Raw genomic sequence first — 17,343 nt, forward strand, 5'->3', positions numbered from 1 at the left:
TCCCTAGATTACATTGTTACGTTCCACTCAAGCACCTTATATTCATGTATCATTATAATGATTATTATTACTACTATTCTTATAAGATGGTGATGGTGACCACACCATTCAAATGAATGAATTCCAAATTGGTCATCTAGATGAAAATGGAGCAGTGGGTGGGTTGTAGATGTCTGCATGGATTGGTAGATAGGGAGTCTTTGGCCTTTTGAAGCATCCTTTGAGTAAATGCTACTCGCCGGATATGTGGTGGGACTATAATACTCACACTAAACTCACACACACACACACACGCACGGGCGCGCACACATTTTCTTTTTTTATAATAATCAAATCGATTAATCGAATATTCGAATACTTATAGGTCGAATAATTCGAATGCTAAAAATCACTATTCGTGAATGCCCTAGCACACACACGCCCGCACGCACGCACATACACACACACACACGCACGCAAATGACAAGTCCATACAATCAATCAATAACTTTTTATTTCATAATTACAAACAAATATATCAGAATCCTGGCCACAACATAACAAACTGACTAAAGCATGAACATAGAAAATACAATAAATTAAGTTAGAAGTTACACCAGGTTTTATCTTATCCAATCTGTGATCATTATTGTCAGATTGTTGTTATAAAAGATAGCATCTTGGCCCATAGTAATGATACAGCTTCATCTGGGTCTTTGCTTATAGATCATTATTATTATTATAGATCAATTTCACATATAAATATGACATGTGTGTATTGCTATGCAGTGGATTAGTGCTGGGTGATAGGACTTAAATCAATATGACCATTATGTATGACTTTTGTCTCGACTACGATAGATTAAAAGAAAAGTGAAAATAGCAGATCTACAAACTCACTGTAGATTGGCTATTTTCACAATTTGTATACAGCGCCATTGTACAACAAAGTATAAGTTCAGTGGTAAATCAGACTTTTTAATGGAATGTGTTGATTCGTTGATAAGGGACAAAAAGTGTTTCTCGATTATTTAAAGGACAACTTCAACCATTTTCAACCTGTCTTCATATAATTGGTCCTAATGCTCATGATAATATGGCACCATTTCTGACTATTCACTCTGTGTCCCAGAGTAGGGCTGTGGACAGTTCAGAAACCTGCCTACCAGTGACATCATCAGTAGGCAGGTCTGGTCATTTCACACAACATATTTATTATTATTATATATATTTTTATTATTATTAAGGCAAGAATGATGTCTTTTATTTCAGCATGTTAACTTTTCAGGAAGAGAAAGGCTGTGGTTTCTATAAGTTTGGAATCCCCGTCAATGATGTCACTGGTAGGCATGTTTCTGAACTGTCCACAGCCCTCCTCTGAGACACAGAGTGACTAGATGGAAATGGTGCCATCTTATAATGAGCATATATAGTGAGGGCCAATCATATTAATATACGGTTGAAAAGTCGTCCTGTAAATGTCGGTTTCGATATACATTATTTTTGGTTAATTGTGCAGCCCTACTATCGATCGTCTGAATATTTTCAGCCCAGAACAATGTATCCATGTCAGAATTATTATTGTTGTTGTTGTTGTTATTGTTGTTGTTGTTGTGCTGATTTAAACACTTGGGTGTTTAAATCAGAACAAGGGCTCATTGCCGGGTTTCCATGGTAGCCTGGAGGCGGGTCTGAGGCGGCCCCGCCCCCACAGACAGGGCAGCTTGTGATTGGCTCTCATCACGGCGACGATGGCACAGGAGTCTGGCTTGCGGATGACCTCACACCAGGAGGGGTAGTCCACTGGCTGAGACCCACTGTGGGCGAGATACACACACATTACTACATATTATACACACGCGCACACAAAAACATTATGTTAATAAAAATAGATATAAATATAAATATAAATATAAATATAAATATAAATATAAATATAAATATATTTATATAAACATATATATATATATATATATATATATTTTTTTTTTCTCCGTTGGGTTTGTTTCCAGTGGGAAGCGAACGCACAGATATAAATCCCGCCCACTACATTTGATTGGGTAAAGCGTGGCCTGCTTCCTGATCTGAAGGCACGGCCACTAGGCCAATGTTGACACGTTCTGAACGGGGCTATACCGACAGATTGATTGATTGATTGATTGAAATTTTTATTAGGCAAAAGAATGTAAAACAACACAGTTACATTTATAATGCTTTTGTCTAAAAGGTCCGGCCAAAAAAGTCCTTGCGGACTTGTTTCCGTTGGGGTCCTTGAGTTAATTTCATAGACATATATAGTAGCAACCAAACAGTTCAAAAATCAACATGAAAATACAGGTAATACAGAAAAAGTACCACAATGTACAATAAAAAGCATTTAAAAAATATATGTACAAAAAAAAGGGGGGGGGAAGCATGGAAAAATGAAAATTATATACAAAAAAAGCATGAGGAAATACAAAATATGTACAAAAAGAGGAGGGGGGGGGGTCGTCTGTCTACAGGGAAACTGGTACTAGCTCCTCTTTCGGCCTCCAGAAAGATGGGTTTTTAGGGCTGTTTTGAATGAGCCCAGCGAACTGCATTTTTTGAGGGATGGGGTTAGACTATTCCATTCCTTGGTGGCTGTGCTATAGAAGGAGAATTTGCCCATGTTTGTTTTATGGGTGGGTGGTACCAGATTGTTGTTTACACTCCCTCTAGTTTCGTGGCTGTGGGTGTCACTAACTTTTTCGAGGTATTTATACAGATATGCGGGTATAGGGGGCATTTCGGGCAAATCTGCATTTACAATTTTGAAGACCAGACCCATTTTTAGTTGTTTAACCCTGTCTTCCACCCTGAGCCAGCCTAGGCTGGCAAAGTGAGTGGGAGAGAGGTGGGTCATGGGCCCCAGTCCGAGAAGTAGTCGGATCAGTTTGTTTTGGGAGGTTTGAAGCTTAGTCTGCAGTGACACTGAGGTGTTGGAGTACCAAGAGGAGCTAGCATAGTCAAAAAGGGGCTGAATCAGGGCCCCTGAGAGGGTCCTGAGGGCCTGAGGGTTGACAAAAGAGGAAACTCTGCCCATAAATCTGGTTCTCTGGTTTACTCCTTTGACCACCTTTGTTGCCATTCTTTCACCTGACAGGTATTTGTCCAGAATACATCCCAAATAGGTAATCTCTTCTTTGCTAGTGATGATTGTGTCATCGACTTTGACCTTGAAGTCATTTACCTTCATTTTACTGAGGGAATGTTTGGTCCCAAATAGGATGGATTCAGTTTTCCCAAGGTGTAGAGACAGTTTGTTATCGGTAAGCCAGGTACGGATTTTTGAGAGTTCAGAGCTGAGAGCTTCCTCAACTTGCAACTTGTCCTCACCCGAGATCAGGAGTGCCGAGTCATCAGCTAACAGGAACAGTTTGCAGTTACAGGCAGCATTCATGTCGTTAATGTATAGAAGGAACAGTAACGCCCCTAGAATGCTGCCTTGAGGAACCCCGCAGCTCACCGGGAGGGATGAGGACATGGTTCCGTTGATGTCAACCACTTGTTCTCTACCCTCCAAGTAAGATCTCATCCAATTTAGTGATGTGCAATCAAAACCAATCGCCCTCAGCTTATCAAGTAGAATTGCGTGGTTTACAGTGTCAAACGCCTTTTGGAGGTCCAGCATGACCATGCCACAGTATTTGCCCGAGTCTACCTCACGTTTGATGTAGTCGGTCAAATATAGTAGGCATGTGTCAGTGGAGTGGGATGTTCTGAAGCCTGATTGGAATTCAAACAACAGTTTACGCTCGCTGAGGTAGCTGTTGATTTGTTCTTGGATTGATCGCTCTATAACCTTTGAGATGGAACAAGGATGGAAACAGGCCTATAGTTGCCAGGATCTAGTTTGCTTCCTTTTTTAAATAGAGGGATTACTCTTGCCAACTTGAATTCTTGTGGGACGTGACACTGACTGATGGATAAGTTTGTAATGTGGGCTACTATGGGAGCAATGGAGACCGCTGCGTCTCTGAGGAATCTGGTGGGGATGTTGTCAAGGCCGGTGGCCTTGTTTGGCTGTAGGGCGAGGAGTTTGTTTTGCACATCATCAGTCAATACAGGTTTGAAAAAGAAGGAATCTTTTTTAGCCCCTAGTTTCTCATAGTGAGCTTGAATGTGGTCGGAGCCATACAGACCTGAATGCTGAGGGAGTTTGCTTACCAACTGGGTTTCAACTGTGGTGAAGAAACTGTTAAAACAGTCCGCTACCAATTGCTTGTCGGTAGTGAGCGAGCCACTTGAAATAATGCAAATGTTTGTAGATTTAGTCTGAATTTTTCCGTTGCAGCCTAATTGTTTTAGTGCCTCCCACAGTTTTTGTGGGTGGCTTTTGTTTGCCTCTATGTTCTCATTTAAGAAATTCTTTTTGGCATTTCTGATCAATTTAGTAACTACATTTCGTAGATTTCTGCACTTTTCAAGTAGCTGCTCACTTTTGTTTTTCCTGAGCTCGGAGTAGCTTTTGTTCCTGAGTTTGATGGCATTCAAAATGTCACCCTTCATCCAAGGTTCTGTGCTAGCTTTGACCCTCACCACCTTTGTGGGTGCGATGTTATCAAGTACACACAAAAAAGCTTTTTTGAAACAGGACCAGGACTCCTCCACAGAGGTGCAATTTAGGACATGGGACCAGTCCATTTTTCCAAGAGCTGTTGTTAGAAGATCACTTGAGTAGTGTTTCATAGACCTGCAGCTGATTGTCCTGTGACAATAAGCTCCAGGTCCGTGAATCTTCCGAGTGCAGAAAATGATATTGTGATCACTTAAGCTACACTCAATCACTCCACTCTTGGAAATTCTGGATTGGTCCGTTGTCAACACTAGGTCTATGATTGATTGAGAAGCAATGCCTACCCTTGTAAAATGCTTTATCAGCTGGGTAAAGCTGTGCAGGTCACAGAACTTTCTGAGGGACTTAAAGGTAGCTGAGTCTTTCTTCAGTAGCGCAGCTCTGAATCTGTTCTTGAGAGATTACTATAGCACAGCTTGAGAGTAAAAATCACAGACAGACGTAACTTACTATTCACAGCATCCAACACCAAAGGGTTCCATGCAGACACACTGGTAGCAGTCCTTGGTCATCCAGTTCTCCCCTAACGCATACACCTGACCCATGTGTTCACAAGTCCCTGAAAACGCCACAATACACTGAGTTGATTTTAAAGTGCATACCTATTCATACCTTGTTTAGTGAATACATGTTTGCTTTGACCATCATGTATGGTTAAAGGCAAGGCAAGGCCATTTTATTTGTTTAGCACATTTCATCAACGACGCAATTTTAATGTGCTTTACACAAAACATCAAGCAAAAGAAACACCATTATAAAATGACATTAGGATACGATAAAACAAAAGAAGTAAAAAACAAATACAAGTACAGTGCAGAATAAAACAGGGAAATAACTCAATCAACGGCTTTAGTTGTGTTTTAAAAGAAATAAGAGTGGCAACAGACCTGCAGTTTTGTGGGAGTTTGTTCCAGATAATGTGGTGCATAAAAACTAAATACTGCTTTTTCACATTCATTTGGTAGAGTATGTTAAAGATGACTTAACAGAATGCGTTGATTGTGAAAGAAAATCTAATACATAATGTTGGCCTACTACTGACACAACTGCATTGGTGGTGGTTGAGCAACCTGCTCTTCTATTTAGATCCGATGGCCAGGTAGGACATCTACTGGTTGACAAGAGGTACTGCATACAAATTGCAGTTCATCCCCTGTCCAAATGCACTCTTGTCAAATTCCAGTTAAAATGTTAAACTATGCAGGTTAACTCAGAGAGTGTACAAATGTGACCATTTAAATGTGTTAAATTTGCACACTCTCAGAGTAACAAATATATTAATGAAAGGGATTGACTAATAAATAGGAAAAAAGTCATTTTGGGGGCAAACCTATCCCTTTAAGACTTTAAGAGGATTTTACTGTGCACACACATGTGCGCGTGAGTGCGCGTATACACACACACACGCGTATACACACACACACACACACACACACACACACACACACACACACACACACACACACACACACACACACACACACACACACTCAGACCTTACCTTTGGTGTTAAAGAAGCACTCTCCGCTGTTATAAACAGCCAGACAGGACGTATTACAGGTCAGAATTAAGACCAGTGCACTGATCACTGTCCTCCAGTAGGACTCTGCCATGTCTGCAAACTGAAAACACATGACTTCGTTGACCGGAGTGCCACAGGGGTCTCTACTTGCACCCTTCCTCCGATAGGGAGAGAGAACTCCACATTTTGAGAAAATTCTAATTTACAGAGCTCAAGTTCCAATGTTGTCTATTTATAAATGTATGCTTTTATCAATTTATGTATTTACTTTTCATTACTTACTGCTCACTCCTGAACAAACACTCTATAGCAATGATTATAAGAATATAGAGCTATTTAACACTTACTTTAACAAAAAAAAATGGTACACAACTTTTATTTTATTTTTTAAAATAAGGCTAAAGTGGTTAATTCATAATTTCTCCATTCCTATAAATGTAGTGTCAAAAGTACAATATCCAGTATCCAAAAATAGATAATAATCAAGTCAAGTACAAATACTCTCAACATTGTACCTAAGTACAGTACTCAAATTAATGTACCACCAGTTCATCTTACCTTTGATGTTGTGATGAGATTCAGGGTCTAATTCAGTCCTCTGCTCGATATCAACCTCTTAACATTTATTCTTGTTCCTCCCCTCTCCCCCTGTGTATCATTTGAGTCTCTCTCTCTCTCTCTCTCTCTCTCTCTCTCTCTCTCTCTCTCTCTCTCTCTCTCTCTCTCTCTCTCTCTCTTACTCTATCTTTCTCTCTGTGTGTCATCTCATATTTATACTGTGCTCATGTCTTTATCTCCTTACGTCTGTTGCCCCCCACCCCATCCCCCCCACACACTAACACACACGCACGCACACACGCCGACACACACGACACACACACACACACACACACACACACACACACGCAGGCAGTGTAATAAACAGTGTACACAGTGTGCACTTGTTCAGATAACATTACCTCGGACACCATCGACAGGATCTGTTTACCCACCGGCCTGTTGTCTCTCTCTGTGTGTGTGTGTGTGTGTGTGTGTGTGTGTGTGTGTGTGTGTGTGTGCGTGACACGGTGTGTGTGTGTGTGTGTGTGTGTGTGCGTGCGTGACACGGTGCATGTGTGGCGTGTGTCCAAATAAAAAAACACAATGATGTGACCTCTGTTCACATTGAGATGGCATTTGCTATTTATAGATTCCATATCTAATGTTGGTCACGTTATGACTGTAAAGGCATTTTCTGTTGTATTGTTCAGTCAAGTATACTGTAACTGCAATCATGTGAGTGGTGATGCATTTTTGCTGCAGTTTCTACATTTTTGTATCTACTGGAGATATCAACCACCTTAAATGGTAAATGGTGCATTTATATAGCGCTTCTATCCGAAGCGCTTTACATTGATTGTGCCATTAACCCATTCACACACACATTCATACACCGATGGCGGAGGAAACCATGCAAGGCACCAACCTGCTCATCGGGAGCAATTAGGGGTTCAGTGTCTTGCTCAAGGACACTTCGACACTAACTCTAGGGGAGCGCCCCAGCCCGGGATCGAACTGGGAACCTTGCGGTTTTCCAGTTCACTCTACCCGGCCACTCTACCCCTGAACCACTGCGCCCCATACACCTTAAGGACTACTAACCAAACTGTCACTAGACATAGTGACAGTGGTTGTCAGTGACAGTGTCACCTCAGACATAGTCCTATACTGTGGAATGACTACGATCAAAAAGACTTGACAGGACGGCGGACCATGAAAATAAAGCTTGATGTTTATATAAGAAAAAGTGTGGTTTACAAAAATGGTACAATAACGCTCTTTTGGCTTGTTATCACTTGGCATTCATTCATTTGTGCGGAAGCTAGTATTGCTCAATATCACTGAATAATAACAACAGAATCCTGGTATTTTCTAACATCTGGTTTTAGCCGCAATGCATTGTGTTTTTGCAAGTTAACCCTTTGATAGGCTAAACAAATAGAAAAGTCACAATTCAGTGTCAATCAATGTTAACCAAATAAATCAATATCAATAGACTGTATTAAATAAAATCAATCTTTTTAACTCTTTTTAACTGTAAATAATACTGTATGATTTTAGCAGCTTTTAGTCAATCATGCAAATGAATTAACTTCACAATTAACTATGTAACCCAGTTACAACACCTACTGTACATATAAACACTATCTGTGCACAGTAGACCTCATAGACCTACTGTATATAAACACTATCTGTACAGAGCAGACCTCTGACATAGACCTACTGTACATATAAACACTATCTGTACAGAGCAGACCTCTGACATAGACCTACTGTACATATAAACACTATCTGTACAGAGCAGACCTCAGACATGGACCTACTGTACATATAAACACTATCTGTACAGAGCAGACCTAAGACATAGACCTATATAAACACTATCTGTACAGAGCAGACCTCAGACATAGACCTACAGTATATAAACACTATCTGTACAGAGCAGACCTCAGACATAGACCTATATAAACACTATCTGTACAGAGTAGACCTCAGACATAGACCTACTATACATATAAACACTATCTGTACAGAGTAGACCTCATAGACTTACTGTACATATAAACACTATCTGTACAGAGCAGACCTCATAGACCTACTGTACATATTAACACTATCTGTACAGACCTCATAGACCTACTGTACATATAAACACTATCTGTACAGAGCAGACCTCAGACAAAGACCTACTGTACATAGCACACGTTGTGACTACTAACAAAACCAACACAAAAGATACAGAGTTTTGAAAAGCCAATGTGACATTTATTCAAGGGAAAATTAAAATAGTTGGGGAAGGGGGTAGGTTCAAACCAAGGTGAGTAAATAACATAAAGTATTCCCGGTCTGGGTTAGTCCATGCAAACAGTTCAAGCCTTCAGTCAAAGTCCCTACATTGCCTATAACAGAAAGAAGGCCATAGTCAGGAAATGTATCTCACCAAACACAATGAATGTGAAGGAAAAGTGGAGGTTCTCGCTTACCGCCTGAGCGCCCGTCTGTCCATCGAGGAGAGCCAGTGAAGACTGAGAGTGAGGGCATTACTGTACCTAGTGGAAGCTTGATCAGCACCGAAACTCAGCACAGCTTGTCTTCAGGTAGTTAGTCAGAGAGCGGGTGTCAGCACATCAAGCTGGGTAAGTAAGTAAAGTGGAACATAGTACCTCCCCCCAATGATTTGCCCCAGGCAGAGGCGCTGTCCTTGGTGCTGAACTCTGCCTCTGTTCAGTGGTGGAAAAAGTACTCAAATGTTTTACTTGTTGTGTTTTACTCGCCAAAGCAAACATGAGACAAACTAACGAAAACCAAAGATGAAGTAAGACTAAGTAGATGTATACAAAAATAAATAAGGAAACATAAATAGTTTAATTTTAGTCTTAAGCCATGTACAGGGTTAGTTTCAACAAACATTTCAAAAACAATACTTGGACCAAAAAGGTGTAGCTGAAGCCGTAGCTTATAATGCCTACCCTTATACCTTATAATTTACTTAAAGCAGAAACAATAACAAAACCACTACAAAATGTGGACGTTTCACATACCAGAAATAATATTGTATGGTTAATAATGAAATTTTATAACATGAAACAAACCAGACCGGATTGCCTAACTAGGGCCTGCAGTCACAGGCAGTCAAGGCAGTCACACTCAATTGGAATGGGATCTGACAAATCTGACTCATACATCTTGATCGTATAACCCCAGAGATAATGCCTACAGATTTGTGGGAGTTTTGCACAAGATCTGTAGTAGCAATAAGTGTGTTTTGAAGAAGACACAAAATGGTGGAACATTTTATCTGGCATAAATGTTGCGTCAGGATCCAAGGAATGCAGGGGAAATAAATTAGACCTGCTGGTGGCACTATAACAGGCCAATGTGAAAAGGGTGCCATTTCTTCCTTGGCTTGTAGTGGGAACGTGCGTGTGAAATTTCACGGAAATCGCAGGCTGCGTTCATGATTTGAGGCATTTTGTTCAAAACGGACCAATCCTGCAAACTTTGGAAGCCAACCTTAGCCAACCTTGGAATATGGGAAATCGGACAGATTCGTGTAGATCACATGACTACAGAGATACTGTGTAAGGATAAGGATAAGGATACCGATTTGCATGACGTTTGGATAAAATCTGCAGGAGTAATATAAAAAAATCACACCCTGTGTGAAGTGGGCGGTGTCTTGCTAGCTAATCACAATACTGAATGGAGTCGATCAATCATGTACAAAGGATAAATACATTTATTGAAACACTCTTTATGATGGACAAAACCATAACTTGAATTTTTTTCAAGTTATGGTTGCTTATATAGGGCTATGCACATGTGTCATGTGACACTGGCCAATCACAGTCCTGAATAGGCTGTGATTGGCCAATCACAGCGCAGGATAATTCTACTAATTTCCTGGGCCCAGATCAGTCAAATGGGCTGTTGTAGTGCCACCATGAGGAGATTAGACAAAATTGGAATGAAGGTTCTTCCTTGGCTTTGGAATGTGCGCACAAAGTTTAATAATAATAGTCTTTATTGTCACCAAAGGGATATTTGTCTTCACAGTAAAAAAAATAACCACATAACCCTATAGCACAAAAGCACAGCAATTGGAAGCTGAGTTCATGATTTGTGGCATTTTGTTCAAAACGGACCACTCCTGCAAACTTTGGAAGCCAATCTTAGCCATCTTAGCCAATCAGGATGAAATAGGAAAGATCTAACAGATGCGTCCATACTGTATAGGCCTACTGATTTGCGTGATGTGTGGACATAGGGTGACCATATGTCCCGCTTTGTGCGGGACAGTCCTGCATTTCAGTGACTTTTCAAGCGTCCCGCAAATTGAGACGCTGTCCCGCAATTTGATTGATAGGCTCCAGTTTTCAGATATGCGTTTAAAATCTTGGTTTTATCAATTAACTGGCTGTGTGCAGCGGAGCAGTGGAGCCTGTCATCAGGGGGCGGGTGAGTGTGTGTGTGTGTGTCTGTCGAGAAACGCAGCCCAAAGCACTCGCCCCAAAACACACTCGCCCCAATGTTTTTCGCCGACCGAGGCCGCCAGATATACCCGGGGCGTGTGTTTTGGGGCGAGTGTTTTGGACGAGGCGTTCTTGTAAACAAGCAGTGAATGAAATAACGTGTTGCTGGTGGAATACAAGTCGGAAAGAAAATAATCAGGAGCTCAACAACATAATAAGAGGATACAAGAGCTATCTGTGCTAGCTGTGTATATTTAAGCAAGTATTTTAAAACAGTGAAAGCTACTGAGGAAAAATAAACAGAAAGTGATAGACCCCCGCCAAGACTCAAACTAGCGACCACGTTGTGAATAATTATAAACAAACAACCTCCTGGTGCTTCCAAGTTGGGGGGTAGTTTGACCAAAACCGAAGGTATAGAGTACAGAAGTCCTGACGTCACTCGTTCATCCCCAGGTTCGTAAAGTAATTTCTCTATGGAGAATAACATTGGGTCATCATAGAATCGTCTCATATAAGAATTGTGGTCCAAAAATAAACAAACTGTCTCGGCGATATTGTCAGGGAGGAGGTTCTGTATCGTTTATGATAGTCAGTCACTTATATTTGATACAGTCTGTTTCTGGCGAAAATTTTATTAATTCTGCGGAAGTAACATTAGCGTTTTCTCACCGTCAGTTGATGTTTCATATCCATAAGAGTAAAATCGCCGGGGTCATTTGTTTATTTTTGGAACACAGTTCTTATTTGACGCGATATTAAATACGTCTATGGGATTCAGAATGGGGGTGGAAAACCGCGAACCAGGTAGACAAACCTAGGATGTGTAAATTACGTCAGACTTCGGTGCTCTATAGAAGTCAAGAGGAGGACACGGAGAATGTTATGGTCATCAGAGATCAGAGGATTTAGCAGCTGCCATTCTGATAATGTTAGGAGCAATGGACCTGGCAACAGTGACACTACCATCAGGTAGGGTCCAACCAAGTGTTTCTAAATGGACTGCAGTCTGCACAGAACCCTATCCATCAGATCCAAAGTAGTCTTCACAATCAAATCAAAGCCTCTTAGTAATAAATAATAATAATACAACTTTATTTATATAGCACCTCTCAAAACTGTGTTACAAAGTGCTTCACAAAGAAAAACAAGAAAAGAAAACAGTAACAAAAAAAGATTAAAAACAATGCAGAAAACAATGCAGGAATGCACAGGTACAATTCACTTTCATACCGGTGCAGAACCAGCGGAGATAGACTAGTATAATTGACTAGGAGTGGGGGTTAAAAGCCAATCTATAAAAGTGGGTTTTAAGGAGGGATTTAAACCGAGGGACAGACTCAGTGAGCCTGATCTCCAGGGGTAGGGCATTCCAAAGAGTAGGGGCCCTGAAGGCGAAGGACATACGGCCTTTTGAATTTAACTGACCTTTTGGAACGGCCAGGAGCGCTTGATTTGAGGATCTCAAACTACGAGTAGGCACATAGGGGAGGAGTAGGTCCGAAATATAGGCTGGAGCAAGACCTAGCCTAGCCTATTTTAAAAGTGATTCTAGATTCAACTGGTAACCAATGGAGGGATGCTAAGATGGGTGTGATATGGTCGAATTTTCTTGTACCAGTTAAAAGACGGGATTTGACCTTTCAAGACTAGGTCAAATCACAGTCCATATGGGGATGATCTTTACGTCGTTTCCAGGACGTCATCACCGGGACAAAATTATGGCCTTTTTCTGTTTGACAGCCATTTTGGGTGATGAGAAAGCCGTTTAGATGACGTTCCACTCAACACGTGATCATGACGTCTTTCAGTGATGTTCACGACTAGGCCAGATCACAGCCCAAGTGGGGATGATTTGGACGTCATCACCAGGACATCTTATGGATGGCTTTGTAGTGACCTCAAACAGCTGCTTTTGCGGCCAGTGTGGGTGATGAAAAAGCCGTTTAGATGTCGTCCCGCGCAACACGTCCAAATCATCCCCATATGGGCTGTGATCTGGCCTAGTCCAGAACGTCACAGAAGGACGTCATCATGACGTCTTTCAGTGACGTTCAAGACTAGGCCAGATCATGGCCCATGTGGGGATGATTTGGACGTCATCACCAGGACATCTTATGGACGGCTTTGTAGTGACCTCAAACAGCCTACGGCCAGACTGGGTGATGAAAAAGCCGCTTAGATGACGTCCCGCTCAACACGTAATCATGACGTCTTTCAATGATGTTCACAACTAGGCCAGATCACAGCCCATGTACTACATGGGCTGTGATCTGGCCTAGTTATGAACATCCCTACATGGCATGTAGAGATGATTTGGACGTCATCACCAGAACATCTTATGGACAGCTTTGTGGTGACCTTAAACAGCCGCTATTACGGCCAGTGTGGGTGATGAGAAAGACGCTTAGATGACGTCCTGGAAATTACGTCAAAATCATCCCATATTGGCTGTGATCTGACCTTGTCCTGAACGTCACCGAAGAACGTCATCATGACGTCATCATGACGTTCAGGACTAGGCCAGATCATGGCCGATATGTGATTTGTACGTCATCACGTTCAAATCATCCGTATGGACAGCTTTTTAGTGACCTAAAACAGACGGCCAGTTTGGGTGATAAGCGACCCCATATCGGCTGTGATCTGGCCTAGTTCTGAACGTCACTGACAGCCGTCACCACAACATTATCTGGCTTTGTGTCTCCTATTTTGGGCCCATTTAAACAAGTTGTCATTTACATTTATACAAGACACTGGCTGATATTGATTTGATTGCGTGCAGCAAAGTGTCAAAGAGCAATGTATTGTAAAGGCCTGAGGTCTGGTTGGCCATAAGAGCCATGACAACTCTCTATTAACTCAACCAACAGCAACACGCCCATTCCAACATATACTATACAGAAGAATGGGGAAAGGGGAGAGGTAGTGACCAAATGAACAGACATTTAAACTCATGGTTTTATTAACTAAATTTACATTAAAACTAGAAAATGTGCTCCTCGGAGCACAAGTCTCCGCCAGCAGACCCGTGCTATTTTAATAGCACGGGTCGTCTTGGTAGAACGGGTCGTCTTGGTAGAATGCGCGTAGTTTTTGGTGTTCTATAGGGGCGACTGAATATGTAGTGTCTGCATCTAAAAAAAATTCTTCTTGAAGCAATGTGTCATATGGGAGTCCTCGTAATTGACTGGTTTGTTCAAATGCTTGTCTGTCTTCATCTTCATTGTCTTGAACAGTTTCAGCAGTTGATTGGTGTGTTTGATCTATGTCAGTTTTCTCTAGTGCTACATAATGTATTTGATCAAGGTGGCCAATTGTTACAGTATTGAGACTTCAACTCTATAGTCCTCTTCTGTGTTACTGTTGTAGATGAGTATGCTTTCTTAGCTTTGGCCTTCTGCGCCTTTGCTTGACCAATGTTAGGTGTTCTCAGAGGGACACACACACGCACGGACGGGTGATTTGTACTGGAAGGTACTGTTCCAATCAAGGCTGATTGATCCTGTCTTACCTCACTTCAAAAATGTAAAAGGCTTTTTGAAGTGACACACCTATTTATAGGATTTTATTTCGTCATGCGTCCCTCTAGCCAATCAAAGGCATTGGTGTCAAATATTGACACGTGTCACGTGGAGCTTGACCAATGTTAGCTTGGCTAGGGGCCATGCTAACACACGGCGGGACGAAGCGAAAACATACTCTCCACCTCCGGCGGAGACAAAAACATAAATCACCAAATAACACCACAACAAAACACTGAACACAATGACCGATAACATAACCCCAATACTCATTCCCATATTCAAATAATTACACAAATAAGAACAATACAGTCCTTGGTGCCCCAGTGCATGCTGGGAAATGGACTTCCTCTAGCCACCATTATAGGTCACTGAAAAGCCGTCCATACGATGTCCTGGTGATGACGTCAAGATCATCCCCATATCGGCTGTGATCTGGCCTAGTACTGAACGTCACCGGAGGACGTCATTATAACATCATCATTACGTCATCATGGCGTCATCATGACGTCTTGATTTTGACGTCATTTCCAAGACGTCATCTAAACAACTTTATAATCACCCAAACTGGCCGTATATCAGGCTGTTTTAGGTCACTAAAAAGCCGTCCATACGATGTCCTAGTGATGACGTCAAGATCATCCCCATATCGGCCATGATTTGGCCTAGTCCTGAACATCACTGAAAGTCACAGGAGAATGTCCTCCAAACGGTATTGGTGGGCAAGTACACATACAGTTCCTTGTCATAAAGAGTTTTCTTCTCAAAAGCCTGTTTTCTGTTTTCAAAAGCCACCAAAAAGCATTAGCCTAAACCCAAAGTATTATGTCAGTGTGTAAAATATTTCAGGTTTAAAATACAGCATTCCATAAAAAGTGCATTTACTCCAAAATGCAACCAAATTAAGCAGTTGATCTGGCACATAGCTCTCCAAAGCGAAACAAATAACATTGAACAGGGATTTGGCCACCTACAGATATTATGCTGCGGTGGGCCTCACAATATCAGAATGTGTTGATTTGTTTTATGCGTCCACAAAATCTTCCAATGAAATCAGCTTGTTGCCTACATCTGTGTAAATGATTCTATTGTGTCACACAAAAGCTGGCAAATAATCCGACTTTGAATAAGAACAAGCCAGACATGATAGGACTTGATCAACCCCCATTCATTGGCTCACTGGTCTAGGTTCATCCATGTTTTGTTGGGAAAGACTCATTCCATTTTGCCCCCTTAACTTTGAAAAGTTAATCTATGCAAGGACACATTGTTATGTCTGTCCGTAACAGCTAATCTACGGCACCGTTGGACTGATCGGCATGAAACATATGCACACTGTCAGTAGGCAAAAAATAAACTCTGCACCAGTTCTTTCAAATCGGCCTCATGGTGGCTCTATAACAGCCTGCTTCACGCTTTGGCCTATACTGTAACTCTTAATACATTTTTTATAATAATAATAATACATTTTATTTGTAATGCACTTTACATTTGACACAAATCTCAAAGTGCTACATGGCATAAAAAGTCAAGAAAAAGGTAACAATGATCAAATTCAAAGCAATGCTAAGAGACCCCCCCCCCCAGTACACAACTAATACAAAGTTTTAAGTTTAAAAACACACTAAGGCATCAATAACTATTGAACAGTAGGTCATCAAAATCTCCGGATGCCTTGGATCATGATGCAACTCCATCTAGTCATTTGTGCCAGGCTAGATTTTCCCCGCGCGCATTTTCCTCCCGGACTCACGGTCAGCGAGGTGTAATTTTACTCCTGCTATGAACCTCGATTAAGAACATGTACAATTAAAGCCATAATCCTGGCTTTAATGGTACACGTTCTTGATTAAAACTAATATTATTTGGTTTCGCTATTTTATTTATTATTAGCAGCACACACGTGTTCAGTGCACAAACACGTTGATCAGTGTGCATGCATGTATGTTGTTAGTAAGCCAGCAATACGTTAGGGTAGTTACATATTCAGATACATTAAATATTTTAATAATAAACAGGCCCCTTTTGATACGAAAGTAACCCACGGGAAAAGTGAAGGTAGGCTATGCCACTGCACCTATGCAGACACCAGATGCAATGTTGTCCTCGCTATTTCAGAATGTTGTTTTATCTTATGATAACAGCTTGTAAATCAACGTAATTAGTTGATAGTAAGGCTACTAGGCTAGTAAGACTGTCAAATAATCCAATTTTCAATAATAACAGACCAGGATTGAAAAATATGTGATTTGACGAATATTGCAACTATTTCATTATCTTCGAGTAGTTTTCAGTGGCAAAATATTCTGTCTGTGGGATTTATGTTAGTTGAAATAAGGTTATATTCTGGGCCAGATCTGACTAGTTATGATTTGACTTGATCTGGCCTCGATTGGACTCTCTCTGATTCATCCAGGACGTCCTTTTTCGTGGTCAGGAATTATTTTGGTTTAGATCAGGTGATATTCTGGGCCAGATCTGACTAGTCTTGGTTTGACTGGATCTAGCCCCAATCGAGGCGTCACTGATTTGTCCGGGTCCTGACTGTGCTTGCTGGGTTCTGTTGTTAAATTTGTATTTGCATAGAAGTTCTATTATAGTTATTATTATCACACTCCTATTACAGAGAAGATTTCATACCCCCCACTTTTTGCAACAAAAAAACAGTTTTAATTGTGTCTAATTGTTTTGATAATAAATCGGTAA

The 17,343-nt window shown here is 41.1% G+C and overlaps 1 protein-coding gene across 1 annotated transcript; it reads right to left on the reverse strand.

Moving 5' to 3' along the window:
• Window positions 1–475: 475 nt before the first annotated feature.
• Window positions 476–6,782, reverse strand: LOC308084832 (prostate-associated microseminoprotein-like). The gene is made up of 4 exons (XM_080427758.1): window positions 6,660–6,782; window positions 6,081–6,201; window positions 5,030–5,138; window positions 476–1,796 (listed from the first exon to the last, which is right to left on the reverse strand). The coding sequence occupies exons 2-4, from the start codon at window positions 6,190–6,192 to the stop codon at window positions 1,622–1,624; spliced, it is 396 nt and encodes a 131-aa protein (XP_080283884.1). The 5' UTR covers window positions 6,193–6,201; window positions 6,660–6,782; the 3' UTR covers window positions 476–1,621.
• Between the last annotated feature and the right edge of the window lie 10,561 nt (window positions 6,783–17,343).

This window comes from Gymnoscopelus braueri (genome assembly GCF_963280865.1).
Source record: "Gymnoscopelus braueri genome assembly, chromosome: 4".
Classification (NCBI taxonomy): domain Eukaryota; kingdom Metazoa; phylum Chordata; class Actinopteri; order Myctophiformes; family Myctophidae; genus Gymnoscopelus; species Gymnoscopelus braueri.

Coding starts and splice junctions, on each gene's coding strand:
- LOC308084832 (XM_080427758.1), bottom strand. CDS start 6,192: ATGGCAGAGTCCTACTGGAGGACAGTGATCAGTGCACTGGTCTTAATT. Junction 5,139..6,080: donor GTGCTTCTTTAACACCAAAG/GTAAGGTCTGAG, acceptor TGGCGTTTTCAG/GGACTTGTGAACACATGGGT. Junction 1,797..5,029: donor GGTGTTGGATGCTGTGAATA/GTAAGTTACGTC, acceptor TCTCGCCCACAG/TGGGTCTCAGCCAGTGGACT.